General features: G+C 37.0%; 2 protein-coding genes across 10 annotated transcripts in view; one reads left to right on the top strand and one right to left on the bottom strand.

Moving 5' to 3' along the window:
- Positions 1-8,123, top strand: part of PPP2R3A (protein phosphatase 2 regulatory subunit B''alpha) — a 183,615-nt gene extending 175,492 nt beyond the window's left edge. For 4 of the 5 annotated variants that reach the window (XM_057738035.1, XM_057738036.1, XM_057738037.1 and 1 more), the window contains one exon: positions 5,461-8,123. In XM_057738035.1, coding sequence (XP_057594018.1) covers positions 5,461-5,587 — 127 coding nt within the window. In that variant the 3' untranslated portion in view covers positions 5,588-8,123. The remainder of the gene's footprint in view (positions 1-5,460) is intronic. The other variant, XM_057738039.1, reaches the window with a different exon arrangement.
- A 651-nt stretch (positions 8,124-8,774) lies between these two features.
- The window catches only part of MSL2 (MSL complex subunit 2), a 32,371-nt gene continuing 23,049 nt past the window's right edge, over positions 8,775-18,096 (bottom strand). For 4 of the 5 annotated variants that reach the window (XM_057738043.1, XM_057738041.1, XM_057738042.1 and 1 more), the window contains one exon: positions 8,775-12,932. In XM_057738043.1, coding sequence (XP_057594026.1) covers positions 11,341-12,852 — 1,512 coding nt within the window. In that variant the 5' untranslated portion in view covers positions 12,853-12,932 and the 3' untranslated portion in view covers positions 8,775-11,340. Of the gene's footprint in view, positions 12,933-13,100; positions 13,119-18,096 lie in introns of those variants that run through there. The other variant, XM_057738045.1, reaches the window with a different exon arrangement.

Consider the following 18,096-nt stretch of genomic DNA (forward strand, 5'->3'; position numbering starts at 1 on the left):
AGAAGCTTCTCTGCCAATCTGACAAATACTTCATTACTTCAGATTTTTAGTTGTCTCTTACATTATCTTAAAAATACTTTCTTAGAGTATAACCCTACAGTATATTCACCAGCAGCTTCATATTTGATTAACCTAGATTAAACACAGTTTTCTTTTTTATTTTGAATCTTTATCTGATTAGTAGAGATAGGCTTGCTGCAGAGAAAATGGAAAATATAAAGAGATTAAAATCACCCTTGGTTCCTTCATCCAGAGATAACCATTATTTATACTTTGGTACATTTCTTTTTGGCGCTTAATGTTACTAGTGTCTTCAAAAGCGTGGCTTTTTATGCTTCAGAGTATTCTCTCAAGTAATAAGCATCCATTTTCCCTATCATCAGACATTTAGATAATTTAGAAGAACTGTTTTCTATGGAATGTTTTTAAAGATGGATTTCGCCTTTATATTAAATATAAACATATATTGAATTACTCTTTGTATGAGATCTACATTTACTTCAGTCAGCACTGGAAAATAAGACGCTGTAGGCAAAGAAAGCCAGTCAAAAACCCACTGGAGCAATCTTCCAGCAATGTGAGCTAGTGAGAGTCAAGTCTGGAGTAAGGGGCTGTGTGGGGCCTGACTGTCCTCAGTGAAGGAGAGTTCAGCATAAGAGCAGGAATAGTGGGGTATGGGGTGCATATGTGTATATATTGGGGCATGAGTTATAAGCCTACAAGTAGACTAGTTCTGAGCCATCATTTTAATAGTGAGCAATAAAGAGCCTTTATATGAACCTGAAGTGAATATGTTTTAATTTTTTCTGCATTCAGCAAACACAACGCAGTTTTAATGTATTTCAATAGATATTCACTGGTATCTAATAAAAAATGAATTAAACCCTGTCCCTCCCTTTAAGTTTATGATTAGCATATATTTAATCCAAAATTTTTATACCGTCTACATCCAAAATAAATAAGAATTAATAACTGGTAGCTTATGACCCTAGAACTGCAAGTGATACTCAGCCATCAAAAATGAAGTAGGATCAACTTTCTGAGGCAGGAAAGTAGGTGGTACATACTAGGAAATTTTAAAAATTGAAGCAAAAGATTTTCTATAATAGTTATAATAATAATAATAGAATAATAATAATAATAGAATGGGTCAATAAGGAAATTCTTTGAACCAAATATCCAACTTCTCAAGTACTGGTGTTTCAGTTAATCCATTTTATGTGAATGGCTTGGGTTATCTGTTCTTAAAAGTATAAAGGTAAAATTCATCCACTCCTATTTCTAAAGTGTTATAGACTCCAAATTAGAGAATTATTTCACATTGTATTGTATGCTTATAGCCACCATATATCTTAGATTTCCTCAGACAAGCCCTGAATCAAATTTTTTTCTCTTTGCCCCTATAAATAGTCAAAATCCCCAAACTGGAATCAAACCACAGCTCCTAGACAACACCCTGAAACTGCATAAAATTCCTTTTTGTCAGACCACATATGTGCCAGTCATTATTTCTGCTCATTCCAGCTATACTTCCATCCCAGGAATCTGCAGAACTAGCCTTAATACTTTTGCCCAGAAATAGCTCATCTGAAAGGGGAAACTTAGGGAAACAGGTTTTCTAAAGGCTACCATATTGCTAGCAAAAATATATTTGATATTTTGCAAAAACATCAATACATGGACCATTATGCTCCCTTACACTAACAATACTGTGTTACTACTACTAAGTTAAAGAATTTGTTCTCAGTTTGATACCTAGGGTTTCTTAGTGAACTGTTTGTGAACCCTATGAGTTCTGCTTTAATCCTCTGCCCCCTCTACTCATTTAAAAATGGCCAATTAAATTAACAGAGAATACCTCATAAAATAATTCCATTTGAGCCCAGAGGAGTCTCAGTGACCTACAAATAAACCTGGAAGTGGTCATTTAGAAGGAATCAGTAAACATTCTCTCCCTCAGGAATTCCTGGAAGAGAAGGATAAAGATTAAGGCTCTTACAGTTCAGACTTTAGTGACTTCAAGATGACTTCTGCACCCTAACCATTTTACTGACTCCAGCCTTCCCCAGCAACTCAACACATCATTTTACAAGAGCATCAGGACATTATTTTTCTTTCAACAGTACATTTTAAGTACCTAGTGCCAGGCACTACACTACATATAGCCCAAGGAAATTAGTGAGTTACAAAATGGACACTTCACAGGCAAGTGGGGATGACAGACGTTTAATTGTATAATTAGGAAAGAAAGAAACAGGGTAAACCAATAATGGAGAGAGGCTTGCAACTTAGGGTTGCTGAGGGAAGAAGTTTCTGAGGTGATAGAACCTAAACCTAAAAGTTGAGAAGGAAAGTTATGCAAAAAGCAGGGAGCAAAAATGTTCTGGGCAGAGGAAAGAATATGTGCAATGCTCTGAGGCAGGGAACTGTGCTGAGGACATTTTAAAAGGCCAGTGTAGCTGGAGCATAGTGAGCAACAGGGGGAAACGTGGCTGGAAAGATTAGCAGAGGCCAGATCATGCAGGGCCTAGGGAAGCCAATGAAAAAAGGTAAACAAGATAGTGATGTAAACCCACTTGCGTTTTTTGAAGATTACTCTGCTAGATTGGTAGAGGTGCAAGAATAAAGGCAGGGAGACAAATAAGGAAGTCATTACAGACATCTAAATAAGAGATGCTGGAAGCTCAGGCACTGGGAATCAAGAACCTTTTAAATGACATCTCAGATTAAAAGATGAGCACAAGTTAGCCAAAGGGGGAAGGGCACTGCAGGCCACTGAAAAACATGAACTGTGGCATTAGGTCCCAAGACCTATTCTGACACTGTAAACAGTCTGGTATGGCAAAAGCAAAGGGTATGTGATATGAGCAAAGGCAGGAAGACCAATTGTTAGAAAACAATTGCAGTAATCCAAGCAAGAAAGTATAGCATCCTGAACCAAGTTAGTGACAATGGAGAGGAAGATGCAGGGCTGTATCCACGTGATGTTGAAAGTGGCAGGAGAAAGTGGCTGGATTTGAAGAGGGGAAGGAAGAGGAGCTTGGAATAACGAGGTTTATGGCTTTGAATGGGTAGATTATGGTGCTGTTTGCTAAAATAGGGAGAACCAGGGTTGTGGGAAGGATGAGTCCAGGTTTGTATACACTGCCATACGGGAAGAGCCACATAGTAGACAGCTGGATACCTGGCAGTCTTCAGCTTAGAAAGAGGCTGAGGCTAGACATGTACATTTAGAAACCACAGGTGAACGCGTGGTGGATAAAGCCCTGAGAAAGACTGATTGCTCAGGAAAATACAAAATGAGAAGAGCTTAGTCCAGAACCCCTGGATGCACTGACACTAAAGGGGCAAGAGTTAGAGCAGGGTTTCTCAGCAACAGCACTGATATTTTAAGCTGGGTGATTCTGTTGTGAGGCATTGTCTGGCACATTGTAGGACGTTTAGCAACATCCCTGGACTCTACCCACTAGATGCCAATAGGACCTACCCAGTTATGACAATCAAATGTCCCCAGACATTGCCAAAAGCCCCCCAGGGAGGGGGGGAAATCACCCCCAGCTGAGAACTGCTGAGTTAGGGTACAAGGACTCACCAGCACACTGACAAAAGGACACTAACGAGGCTCTGAATGAGGTCCCTCAATCCATAAGATTCCTCCAAGTGTCTGTGTATATTACTGCTCTTGGTGCCTTGAAAGTACAAAAGAAACGCAGGTGATATTCCACTACATCCAACCCACAGAGCATTGGAATACTTTTAGGTACCAGATTGGATCAAATCCATTGCTAGAAATCCCATTTCTGTATGAGGCTACAGTGGGGAAACATACTCTTTTGTAAAATTTTTTATTCACAAATTACACAAAAAGTTGTGACCCTGCCCCCCAGTATAGGATCAGGTGTCACCATCCTGCTTCAGTAAGCCCCAGCACTTCTCCATCACGAGAATAATATGTGATATTTTCCAAGAGTTCACGATGTGTGGGCCCTCATGCCCTATCTCTATTCAACCCTCCTAAGGGTTAGGAACTGCTACTAGTTGAGGAAGCTGATGCAGGGGGGTTAAGTTACATGCCCAAAGTCACAGTAAGTGACCAAACTGAGGTTAGAACTCAGCTTTGGAGTCTGACTCCGAAGTCCATGCTCTAAGGTTAAACCGCTTAGCCACTATTCCAGATGGCCTCCATTAGTCTACAAAGCTCTGTGAGGAAGGGGCTGGTCAGTCTTTTTCACCATTGTATTCCTAGCATTTGGCTCATGCTTAGCAACAGGAGCTCAAATATTTACTCAGTGAGTCTCACTTCAGACTTAACTCTTTAACTCATTCCCAGATCTGCACTGAGAGCTCACAGATAGCAAGTTAGGTAACCAAGAGGAAGAAAATGTCTTTCACTGTGACAGGAAATAAGCAGCAACAGTGTCTGACACTGCATTTCTAGAATTCACTTTTCAGAGTTTTTCCCCCAGAAATGGAGGCTCTGCCATCAACCCGGCTTTAATTCCATTAAAGCAAATTACTCTCCTTACTGCCTCCTTATTCAACACATACCAGTTATATTGAAGCCTTGAGGAGATGGGGGAAGAGTGGAAACAGAAATTAAGTATGGAATATTCTTGCAAAATGATAGCTGTAAATAATTTATGATAGGATCATAAGTGGTACTCAGGAAAATTTTCCAAACAGATACGCTTTTTAATAAAAATTTAATATTCTCTACTCTCTATGAATAGGTGCCACCTACTGGGTATTCCTGTCTTCGCATATTTTTCGTCACCAGGCAGTCTTGGTACCTTTTTGATAAAAGGACTATATATCCAGAAATTTCTACGCAGATGAAGCAGCCATCATTCCCACAAGAAAATATTTTGCCACCCCTGCCTGGAGTATCCAGGAGGGGTAGCCTGGAGGATATGGAACTCAGGGAATACAAGTAACCGCTAAAGAAATATGCTGTGGAGTTCTGCAAAGAATGGAAGGAAATCCATGAGTGGGCTTTAGTCTGCACTGTGTACAAAGATGTACATCTTAAATGTACTTCTTGGAAGCCATGGAAGCTATAAAGCAGTTTGAGAGTTGAGAAAGTTCCCCACTCTGCATGGAAGCCACTTCAATGAAAGCATTCATGTAAAGCTTATCCTTTCCAGACCTCATACCCTCCCTAACCTAGCTTCATCCATAATGCTCTCGTTCCCAACAAAGCCTCTAGGGAAAGCTTGATTCAGCACGTTTTCAACATATTCTAACACGAACTTGAGCTTTAAGAAACAGAGAGAATGTATTTTCTGTTCCAGAGCACTGTCTCCTCCAGGGTAGTTCAGTTGTTTATATATAACTGCCATTTAGCAACTCGGTACTTTCGCTGGCTGGTCTTCAGTCTCTAGTTTGCTATACTGACTTCTATCCAAACATTACAACTTTCTTTTAAAAAATCAGTAACTCACTTTTGCTTTGTTCTTTCAGCTCCTTTGAAGATTATGAAACAGAGGAACCTGCCTCTCCCTCTGAAATTGGAAACAAAGGCAATAAAATAGTGACCTCAAGCCTTTCAGAGAAATGTGGAAAGCTTCAGTCAGTGGATGAAGAATAGCTGCCAATGTCTACATGAAAAGGAGATATGTATTTAAAATGTTTTTTTCTTGTGAAGAGATGCTCTAGTTTGCATATTGCTTTTTAAAGGCTTTGATTTCAGCAAGTGTGTATATGCACTAGGAATTTTTCAACGTTTTTGAGCAATAGCTCTGGATACACATACCCAATTTGGGAGACTCCTCCAATTTGCCTGAAACCTCTTACAGAGCTTTTCCTCAGAAGCAAATAAGATATACATCACCTTTCAACGTCTGTGAATCAGCACTCTTCCCCCCTGAATGTACCAAGGATCTCTTGGGGACAGTGCCAAGCACAGTTCTCTGCACAAAAGCAGGAGTTGCCTCTGTTGTCCAGCATCCCTGAGGCCCATCAGGGCTCCTGTGGAGCCCAGAAGAAATCTTCACTTGCAGAAAACTTGACTCAAAAAATTCTGGAACTTGAAAAAGCAGTCAGGGCCTCCAGAACTGAATTAGCCCTGATAATAAAAGCACTGCCAAAACATCTCAGAGACTTCTTTTAATTGTATGTGTACTGGAGTTCAAAGATCTTGAACTTACTTAGTTTAATGTAATTTCACAATGACCTGCCAAACTGCTAGTCACTTTACATCCTCAGGTATTATAACCACTGGGCCTTCCAACCTTGCTGGCAAGCTCTAAATAATCCCTCCCCATCCTGACTGTGGATCTTATATAAAATCCGAAGAAAAACTTGTTAACTGAAGATAAGTACAGAATATGACTCATACTTGGGGGGAAAAAAGTTTTTTAACTCATCTAGTATTTGTAAGGAATTACTGAATGACTTCTTAAATCTAAAATTTAGTTGACGTCCCATCTACACTTCATTATCAGAAAGCCTACTTGAAGACTTAAATAATTATATATGAAAATTCTTACTAGACATATTCATCACTGAATATTAAGACTAGGCCAGTAGTAAAGGCCTCAATCTAAACATTATTCCTTACTTAATGCTGAAAAGAAACTATTCCAAATATTGCATCCACTTCAGTATTTATCACAAAAATGGAAGAAAACAGTGATGCCACCCATAAAAGAAAGCAACTTTGTTTACTGTAGTGGTAAGCTGTGTTCATTATGGAATACTACATTTTTCAGCAAGCCACAATGCAGCAAAGTCCCATAATATCATTGAAGATAAAATTGAAAATAAACTATTAAAAAGGATGGAAATTTCTGATAGTATAAAAGAAACCAAGAAACTTTTTAATATCCATCTCTGTCAAAGTCATCAAGTTTTCTCCTAGATTTTTTGTTTTAACAAGTCCTAAATGTCAGAACAACTAGCTCCCTTTTCATCCCACATTGGTTCCCTTGCTGGTGTGAAGGCCAAACTTTGAAATAATCAAACCTTGAGCTATGGTAGGCAAAAAGTAGAGAAAAGGAGAATCCAGGAAATGCACCATCAACTAAGTACAGTTATTAATAGAATCAGCAATCCTTCCTGTCAGTATCCCCCCAGTTTCCTGTCATGTTACCTTCATGATCAGAACTGACGTTCCATTTAACTATTACAGAAAGTGGTATTAGAACTTAGTTTCTAATAGTTCACAAAGAAGAAATAAAAGCTTAAAAGTGACTAGATTTTTAGGAAACACTACATGCAATAATCTAAACACACTGGTAAATTATTAGGATTAAAAGTATGTATGTGGTACATGAAATTTACCATCTATCCCATCCAACATTTACCAGGGAACAAAAGCAATTTTTTTTTTCAGATAAAAATACTTTTAGGTATTTTTTTTTAGAAGCCAGATATGATTTAAAGGTTTTATTAGCCATAATGATCTAAACTATTTTTAAGACTCAGCAAAAATTCAGTTTTCCAATATACATTTGATTTTTTTTTTTTTTTTTTTTTTTTACTAAATGGCTGTACTTTACCTTGTTTCTCCTTACTGAAGTCCTCTTGCTTTCACTTTGGTCAACATTCGTTTCAAAAGTGTGTAATTATTATAAAATTACAGCTACCAATATCATTCCACTTAGGATAGGGCTTTTAATTTAGGTTACCCAAAGTATCACATTTTCAGACATAAGAATGTGTTTCACTGTACTCCCTTCTTAGTACTGAATGTAAGAAATGTGAATTCTGAGGAACTAAGTATATGTTTGACTTTCTGGTAAAGATCATGCAGAATATAGTCATTACTGCCCAACTGGAAATTTCAAGTTGTTACAACATCCAAGACTCCTTGATAAAAGTTAAACTGAGGGTATGATCTTAACATTAGTCAATGAAAAATGAGTTTCATAGCAGAACATTAATTGCCAAGGTAATCAAACTAATGAAATTCTGTATATTTTCCCTGCATCTTATCTATGTCATTGTGTACTGTTCAAAGTGTTTATAAAACTCTATAGATTGATCAAATGAGAAGTCATTTGCTTAACTTTTGGAAATGTTACAGTGTGTTTGGGTGGAGAAGCCTGCATGATTTAACTTTTTTGTTCTTCCCTTTTTGCAAAACTAAATAAAGACAAGTTGTCAAATATGAACTAAGATAATCACTATACAGTTTCGGTTTTAATCACACTTGTAATTCATTTTTATGTTTGAAAGAGCAGCATTATAAACAAGCTTGAGTTTCAAAGAGAGTAACTCTTTGAACCCTTAGGAAGACTTTATAAAGAAAGATCTGGAAGGATAACACCTCATACTGAGAAGCAATTTACTCTGAGGGTGGGAATCTGGGTTTGGGAATGAGAAGTTCACAGGGATCAAAGGAGACTATAGCCTTATATATATTCTTTTAAAAGAATGTGTAATTGTTATTTGGATACCTAAAACAATTTTTTAATAAGGAGGGAGAAGAAATACCATCCACACATTAGATTCTGATTCTGTACTTTGAACTTAGTCTAAAGCATTTTATATTTGTTGCCTATGATACAGGAAAAGAAATTTTATTTTTCATCTGTTGAAAAACTTTTACTTTTCTTCAACAAAGTCACCATCAAGTTGTATTAAGAAAACTAAAAACACAGTGAAGGAATTCTTTATCCTAGGACTGTTATTACACCTCTGCTTAAGAGATGCAGACCTATGGAAACTAATCAAAAAGATAAGCTCTGAAACTGTCAGCTCTAAAACTTCTGTCACTGAAAGATCATTGGATCATTTATGGTAATTACAAGGAGTCAAAAGAACAAGTGAAGATGAGTCATATTAAATGCTGTTACTGTTTTAGTGCTTTCAAAATCCTATTGAAGTAAATCCAGTTACTTAAGTAATAATTTCTCAATCATCCCTTGTTAGCCATTGGTCAGTATTCCTAAAATAACTTACAGTATAAAGAAAAACAATGTAAAAATCAAGGCACTGTAATTAATTACTCTTCCCCAAACGTACATAATACAGGTCATTCAGAGCATGCTATCCCAAACTCCTCATATTCTACAACATAGAATTAGAAAACTAACATTTATTGATAGATTTAAGGTGTAATACAGGTTTCCAAAAGTGTGGCAGTGAGAATACCAGCATAAAAAAGAGAAACTTGTGCTAAAAACAACCTGAATTCATCATTGGCAATATTACATAACAATCAAGGCCCTCACATACTAACGACTTCCACTTTGTCTATATTGCCAACCTGCCATGCATCAAAAAACACAAAACTTAGATTATCAAACTTGGGAAGCAATAAGGTACTCAAGGAATTTTAAGATCATAATATTAGGAAAGTTTGAGAGATTTGCAAAATATACCCTAATCATCCATGTGTACAATCTCATTTCTAGTCATTTTTGCAGTGACCATTAGTGAATAAAGAACAGGTTTACAAGTTTATATAGCAGGGCACCTGGGTCCAACACAAACCTGTTACAAACTTTAGGCAAATACATGTTCCATAAGACAGTGCTAACACTTAGAGGAACTAAATAAAATTCCAAAACTTGGAAAGCAAATAAAGACAAGACAACTAAGAAGCATTTTCCACCATTTACTCTTGTTATCAAAAATAGTTCAACTCTTCTTGCAAAACAGAAACAAAATAGTACATACTGGACACATACATCACATTTTTCTTCCTATGGCTTTAGCCCACCCCCACCCCACCAAAAGAGACAAAAAGGAAAAAAAAAAGGGGGGGGGGAGAAAAAAGCCCAACAACAACAACAAAAACAACTCTACCTGACCACATTCACAGAAAATGACACCAGGATACACTACAAAACAGAAGGAGGTGTCATCTGCTCTGTGTCCAAAAGTTTCTTCTCCATGTCTTGTACTAGGTGAGTAACCATCATTGAACATGCTGTGTGCCAAATCAAAACATAACTTCAACACGTGTCAGATCTCAGGAGAGATGGTGAATGTAGTAGAAACTGAAAATTTTCCAGCAGTATTTTTCTTTAAATAAGCACTGTCAAAGCAGCAACTCTTCTTTTAAATCATAAGGTCATTTCTTTACAACCTAGTCAGTCCTTGTTTTATTTGGGCTGTGCTCTTTCAAGCAACTGACTAGATTTCCCTCCAACAGAATGTTTGTGACTCACTTATCTCCCCCATAAAGATTACAGGGAAGAAGTGCATTTAAACTGAAACACAGTTTGTGCTTTACATGCAAGAGTATTCCAAAGAAAATCCTCCTAGCTTCAAACCTACCTAAATGCACAGGCTTCATAAAAAGGCATTTTTATTAGGCCTCTATAAGGAAGCCTCCAATAGCACCCTAAAAAAACAAAAAAAAAAACAAAAAAACAAACAAACCACCACATTCAAAAATAAAGTCTGTGCCAAACTATTAGAGGAAACAAAAAAATCACTTTGAAGTGGCCAATGGCAATAGGTATAATGCATAAATCTGAGTAAGTTTTGGAGCATTATTCCAAAATTATTATAAATAAATCCCAATTTCTAAATAAAACTTGTATAATTTTTTTTAATTGTCACATACTATAGTCTAAATTCAATTACCTTCAGAATAAAACTGCTCTTCTCCAATTCATTTACCTAATTAGAACATTGCTCAAAGTGAAGGCAGGATTTAGAGTTTTTTTCCCTAGAAATGAATCAGACAACTAAAAACGGGGATCAACTCAGAAGAGTTTTGTGGCATAAACAGCTAAACATATGCAGTCTGACAGAATTTCAGTTTGTTCACTTTTAAAAGACAAATTTCTTCAACATTCTAATGAGGGGCAAATTTTCTTTCATAATACTGCTGATTTAAGAACTGCTACATACACCAGTAGCCAATTTTCATGATCAGAAATGGTATTACGTCAGCACAAAGGTTGAGCTAAACACATCAGCTTTTTAACAGGAGAAACATCAATGATATCTGAAGGTAGCACTGAGTCTCCTGAACAAACTAATGGCTGCTTTTTCACAAAACGTGAGCACAATCTTTATGGACTGACTAGATACCACTTCCTTACATTTAATCATAAACTTTGATTATGCACAAAGCATGACCATAAACAATGAGGTTAATGTTATTTTCCTTGCCAAAGTTCATTCTGTATAAATCAGTTGCATCAGCATTTGTTCTCAAACTATGAGGTTCTGTAAGAACTAAGGACATATAGTTGTAGGGTTACTCCTCCATTATCTGCAAACTATTTCCCCGACACTAACACATATAACTTAGCAATGAAAACACTTGATACAAGTGATCTATATGCAGGAGCTCCGGCAAGTTAAACCAACAAAACCATAGCTGCCGTAAAACTGTAGCTATTTCCCTACCAGAGGTAGGTTTAAAGACCCACTGATTTAACAGTCGAATCTCATGTCTATAGCTTCATCCAAACTTTTATCATCATGTGTACTGGCAGCTAAAAACGTCGTTACTGGGGACCCTGTGACATTAATTACACTGGTGCTGGTACTAGCATTGCGCACAGCAATGCTAGTCACGTTAATGCCCAAAGTGAGCCTGGTCTGCTCCAAGGCCTTTTCTGGCACAGCAAATGCCTCCAGCTTCTTCTCCCCATTGGCCATATAGGAGTTTTGGCAGCCACGACATATACAATCTAAGCAGGCTTTGCGGTTAGAATAGCAAGGGCAGCGTTGGCCGCGGCATGTAAGAACACTTGGATTTTGAGTAGCACGCCCACATTTACACCCTTTTTTTTCCTGGGGTTTTTTATACACAGTCTTGGTAGGACTTCCTGGCATAAAATGATGACTAGGAATCTTTTCCTTTACTGTTTTGTCTTTTTTAAGAATACCTGGCTTGGTTTTAGAGTGAGATTTCTTGGATCCATGTTCATGACTCTTTTTCATGCTTTTAGTAGATAAAAGTACAGTTTTGCTGATTTTGGGTGTCGTGCCTCCATTGGGAACAGTTGCTATAGGTTGAAGAGAAATTTTGCTCTCCCGTTTCACTGTCACAGGAGCAGATGCCCCCAATGTTGGGCCTCGAATAATGGTAGAAATTGGAAGTGGCTGAACTTTCTCACTGTCGCTTTCTGATCTGGATCGTTTTCTGTTCAATTTTGCTACCTTCGGAGTTGCTGCTGTGCATGATAACCCATGAAGTGCAGGACTGGTGGACATAAAAACATTATGGCTAAGAGACTGGGAAGAAAGCTGCAGAAAAGGTCCATTGGATACAGTGGCTTCCAAGTTGGGCTGCAAATTAGGGCAACAAACTTCTGTGTTTGAAACAGTTTCTAAGCTGCGGAGTACTTCCTCAACACTCAGTAATAGAGAGTCACCAGGTTTTATATCTTCACTGAAACTGCAAATATCAATGCCTGTGGAGCATAAGTCAGTGGCTACCGTGTCACAGACAGGTGGCAAACTGTCAGACAGATCTTCAGTTTTTATGTCAACAGTGTTACATACATCAATCGTATTTGAATGTTCAGGTGAAGGAATATTTATACCAAATCTATCTATTGAAAGCCCATTATAAGTAGGCAAACCATTGATAACAGAACTGCCAATAGCAATGCTGAGGGTGCTTTCAGATATTGGAGATAAACTAGCTTGAGGATCAGTTGTGGGTTCTGAGGTCGAAGGTAAAGGGGAATGTGTCAAACACAAAGTAAAGGATGAATCTGAGGGTTTTTCCGTCTCCTCACAAAACAATGATCCATCATTAAGCAAAGCCAAAATATCAGAAGAACAGTCGACTGCTTCTATTATATCCCGTGCCAATGTAGTCTGTGTTATATATTCACAAAGTTTTTTGTAGCAGTTCACTAGGATGCTTAACTGCTTGTTTTCCTCAAACTGCTCATAGTCTTTGCACCAGCTACATGAAGGTTTCATCATCATTTTCTTGCCTTTACAACTTTTGCAGACATAGTGTTGGCAGGTGGAGTTGGTGGGTGCAATAGGATCTTGTAGCAAATGTCCTAAGAGGGAAAAAGGAGGAAAGCAAAGATTTTAGTAAAATAAATTTATAATTTCATATACTGAAGTTGAGATTGTAAGTAATCTATTAAAGTTAAGATGGGTTAAAACTCACCAGACCAGATAACAAAACACGTTATCTTACAGGAAACAGAAAAATAATAGCTCACTTCACTTCCATGCCATATTCCCCATTCCTTTATCTCAAACAGAATCTTCCTCAGTCTGTGTTTCTCCCCCAAATCAGTATGTTCTGGTCCACATTCTTATTTTCTTCTCCAAAGGCTATAAAGAGGTAGTGATCAGTCACTAAAAGCACAAACTAGGCTTAAAATCCTTGGGATCTCAACCTAACACAACTATTAGTAATGCTACAACATCACTGAGCAAAACCATACTGATTTTTATTTTGTGTGAGACACTGGGGAAAAGGTAAGAGCAAGAAAGAGTTAGTCCCTGCCCCCATTAAACATTGTTTGAGGGCATTAATCAATCAGTACAAAGGCATCTTCACAGAAAAAAGTACAATTTCAAACCATTTACCAATCATAAACTAAGAGAAGACCAAAATACAGCTATGATGAAAAAGAACTATATTTATTTATTAAGAGGAAAAAAGAAATATTACTAAACTCAATTCTTTTACAGAAAATCAAAATACAATGACAATGGGCAAAGAATTATGTTTAAATGTAGTTTAAAAAAAAAGTATAATACTGGGCTCAAATTCTTCTGACAGAATACACAATTACCATGGTCAAAAACCACAAGTATCCTAAGTATAGCAATATACTGTAAAAGTGAATGTGATCCCCCAACTCCTACAGTATAAATGATCTGCACATATGAATCAGAAAGGGAAAAACAACTAGATCTAGTCCCTTTCTCTACCCTTACTCCCCAAAGAAGCAATTGCTCACTGGTTCCCAATTCAGGACAAATAGTAATTAACTCAAAGCAGCACCTGTTTTCTCACATACATTACATAATTTAAGACTGGGACAGAAGGCACTTCTGGTTATAGCTAGTGAAATCAGCAAACCCTCACCCTTAAAAGCAACTATAAACCTGAAAAGTTTTGACAAAAAGAGTCATTTTCACAAAGACATAAGAAGCATTTATGTTTGAAAAACTGCTGAATTTTAGGTAAGGACAGTGGGAATCTGCAGTGTTCTGCTCTGAGTGTTATCCTGTGAGAACCAGAAGCTGCTGTGATGGAAAAGGACTCATTTCACTTAGTACAGAAGACAATGCATAAACAGAGGCATTATCATTGGAAGTGACTTGTCAGAAGCTGGCCAGTTGGGGAGGACAAACAGCTCAGCTCTTACTACCCTGAGGTTACACAAGCTCAGGTTAGACAGAGAGGCCTCACTCAGGATGGCAATTTTCCCCTAATCTGATCTATAAATTCAATGTAATCCCTATGAGAATCCCAGGTGGCCTTTTCTACGAAATTGACAGAATGATTCCAAAATTCACATGGAATCACAAAGGACCTGGGACAGCCAAAACAATTATGTAAAAGAACAAAAAAGCTGGAGGACTTATACTACTAACTTTTACAATCTTCCATAAAGCCACAGTAATCAAGACAGTATGGTAATGGCAAAAGGATAGGTACATAAATCAGTGGAACAGAATAGAGTCTAGAAAGCAGTTTACATTTATGGTCAACTGATCTGTGTGACAAGATTGCCCAAATAATTCAATAGGGGAAAAGCGTATTTTCAACACACCGTGTGAGACACTTTGATATCCCAATGCCAAAAAATACACAACATACACAAATATTAACTCAAAGTACATCACAGACATAAATCTAAGAGCTAAAATTCAGAAGCAGAAGACAATGCAGGAAAAATCTGTGACTTTGGGTTGAACAGTATTAGATGTGTCATCAAATGCACAAAAGGGAAAAAACTGTAAAATGGATATCCACAAGATAAAAAACTTGTGCTTCAAAAGTCACCATTAAGAAAAGTAGAAGATAGGACTTCCTAGGTGGCACAGTGGTTAAGTATCCGCCTGCGAATGCAGGGGACACGGGTTTGAGTCCTGTTCTGAGAAGATTCCACATGCCACGGGTCAACAAAGCCCATGCGCCACAACTACTGAGCCTGCGCTCTAGAGCCCGTGAGCCACAACTATTGAGCCCATGTGCTGCAACTATCGAAGCCCACGTGCCTAGAGCCCATGCTCTGCAACAACAGGAGCCACTACAATGAGGAGCCTGCACACCACAATGAAGAGTAGCTCCCGCTCGCAGCAACTAGAGAAAGCCCGTGTGCAGCAACCAAGACCCAATGCAGCCAATAAATAAAACTTAAAAAAAAAAAAAGAAAATGAGAAGATAATCCATAGACTGAGAGAAAATATTTGCAAACCATATATCTGAAAAAGGGCTTCTAACAAGATACATTAAAAAACTTTATACAAGTCAATAAAGACAACTCAGTTTAAAAGCTGAACAGAAGATCTGAATAAACATTTCACCAAAGAAAATATCTGAATATTTAAAAAGTGCGTGAAAATATGCCAATATAATTAGTTATTAAGGAAAGTAAAACTATGCATATTGCTACACACCTACTAGTACGGATAAACTCAAAATGATGGACAATACCAAGAGTTTGCAAAAATGTGGGGTGATTAGAACACTTCTACATTACTGGTGAGAACGTAAAACGGTAAATCACATTGGGAAACAGTTTGGTAGTTTCTTTAAAAGTTAAACATACATTTACCATACAAACCAGCAACTCTACTCCTGCAAGCCTACTCAAAGACAAACGAAAGTATACACCCGTATAAAGAGATGTCTATGAATACGCATAGCATTATTCATAATAAACAAAAACAATCCAAATGTCCATCAACTAGTGAATAAACAGAATGCAGTATATTCATACAAAAGAATACTGTTCAGCAATTAAAAGAACAAACTATTGGTACATGCCACATCATGATGAACTTCAGAAACATTATGTTATGTGAAAGAAGCCAGATGCAAAAGAGTACATTATTGCATTATCCCATTTATATAAAACGTCTAGAAATGACAGAAAAGCAGTAATAGTGATTGCCTAGGTCTGCGGACTGGAGCAGGGATTAACTGTAAATGGGCACAATGGAATTTTGGGGGTGATTAAAATGTTCTAACCTCATATTGTAATGATGGTTGTAGAACTCTTAAAAAATAAATAAATAAAAATACTTTAAAGACAAGGCCCCAGTAGTTACAGAGTTCAGCCTTCTTTCTACCCAATGGAGGAATCCCTTAGAGTACCCTTGACTTAATCTAAGGAACAGTGTAGATGAATACACAGAGATGTGTACACACTTGAAAGGATAAATCATAAGGTAAAAAAATATCTACTGAGAAGGAGAGACTGAACAAAGTGACAGGGACAGCACTAGACTATTCTGGGTTTAATCTATTTTGTAGCTTTTAACTTTTAAACCATGTAAATACATAATTATACAACAAAGCTAAAGAATTTAAAGGGAAATTCCTTCAAATCAAAAGCAAAACCAAACAAGAAACTAATTTCTTATCAAACTGATGGTATAACCACTCAGTTAACTATTTCAAATGACTTTAAAATGGAAAATTGACTCTAATCCTTGCATCTTTGTTTTGTTTTCAGAAATTACATATTTTGGTGGTAGTGTTGATAGTTATTATAAAGCGTCAGTGTCTAATTGTGGGATAAAGTATACGTTGATGTCTTTGAAAATCTTAATTTTTTTTTAATAAGAGGAAGGAAGTCATAAAGTATGAAAGCTAAGTAAAAAATACTGTACTCCTGAATTTCAATTGGTTTCATCAGTATGAACTCATGTTTTCATCATAAAAGTACATATTTCCTAGCACTATACACTGAAAAGGTGTGGAAACAGGGACCAACCCCAGTAGCAATGAACTCAGATAATGATGTAGTTGAAAAACAATTTCCTATTCAAAGGAATCACGGCTTCTTAGACAAATGACTGATTCTAGATCTGTGATATAAGTTAGACGAGATCAGTTTTGATTACCTTCTTATGCCAGAAAGCAAGGAAACTATCAAAGATCAGGATAATGTTAAAGGGACTCAGGAGCAAACCTAAAGAGGTTTCCAGAGACAAAACATGAGAAAATCTGAGCATGCCTAAATGCAATGGAATATAAAGCACATTTAAAATGTTCAAATCTCTAGAGTTCATTTAAAAAAAGGAAAGAGAATCAGTTTCAGGATGCTAGTGAACCACCTCATTAGTCTGAAAACTGGTAAATAAAAAGCAAGAAGCAAGTATTTATTCTGATTTGCCTATATATAAGCTAAACCACCAAAATAATCGAATCACAGATGAGAAGTTTCTCTTTATGGGAATAATGTAACTAATAAATGAAGGATGGCATAATTTGAATGTCATCATTTTATAACCCTTAATGATTTGCAAACTGTACAAGCTAAGTGATAAGGATTATCTCTTCTTGCCTTCATTCCATCACTGATTTTTTCACTAGTCATGTCAATCAAAACCTCCCCTGAGCTACCAAGCATCTTTAAAGGACTTACACCATACACATCTTTGTATTCTTCTATGAGATTTTAGGAGACTATGGCTAATACTGAGAACTGAAAATAGGCTAGAAAACATAAAAACTATCATTTAGTGATTCATAATTCCACCACCACTGAGTTCCTAAGAACTTCCGCTATGTGGTCTCATATTAACTACTGGATTCCCCAACCATTCCTCAACACAAATATTTGAAATTTTAATCTATCATTAAAGATGCCTATAGGCAAATCTGTTTTATGCACTCCAGCTAAGTATCCTAACCCTCGAAAGCTTCCCAGAGGGTTCTCTTTATACCTCACAACAAAGGCAGCTCCAGCTATATAAGGAACAAAGAAAAAGTTCAGGGGCTTCTTAGAGCTGGGATAAGTGTTAGCCATATACTTACTATATGTCCCTAAAGAAACTCCTCCCTGCAAAATTAAGAAATGTCACATAACACTCTTAAAATTGTAAATATACATCTTATCCTAGAAAGTAAAATGGACGGCCAATCTGAGTCAAGAAGAAGTGTGTCACTTACTGGTAGACTGTACTATAAAAACTGGGTAGTATTGGGGGAGAGGTTTTATTTGCTTTAGCTTACATCATGTTCCA

The sequence above is a fragment of the Hippopotamus amphibius genome, chromosome 6 (assembly GCF_030028045.1).
Source record: "Hippopotamus amphibius kiboko isolate mHipAmp2 chromosome 6, mHipAmp2.hap2, whole genome shotgun sequence".
NCBI classification, from domain to species: Eukaryota; Metazoa; Chordata; class Mammalia; order Artiodactyla; family Hippopotamidae; genus Hippopotamus; species Hippopotamus amphibius.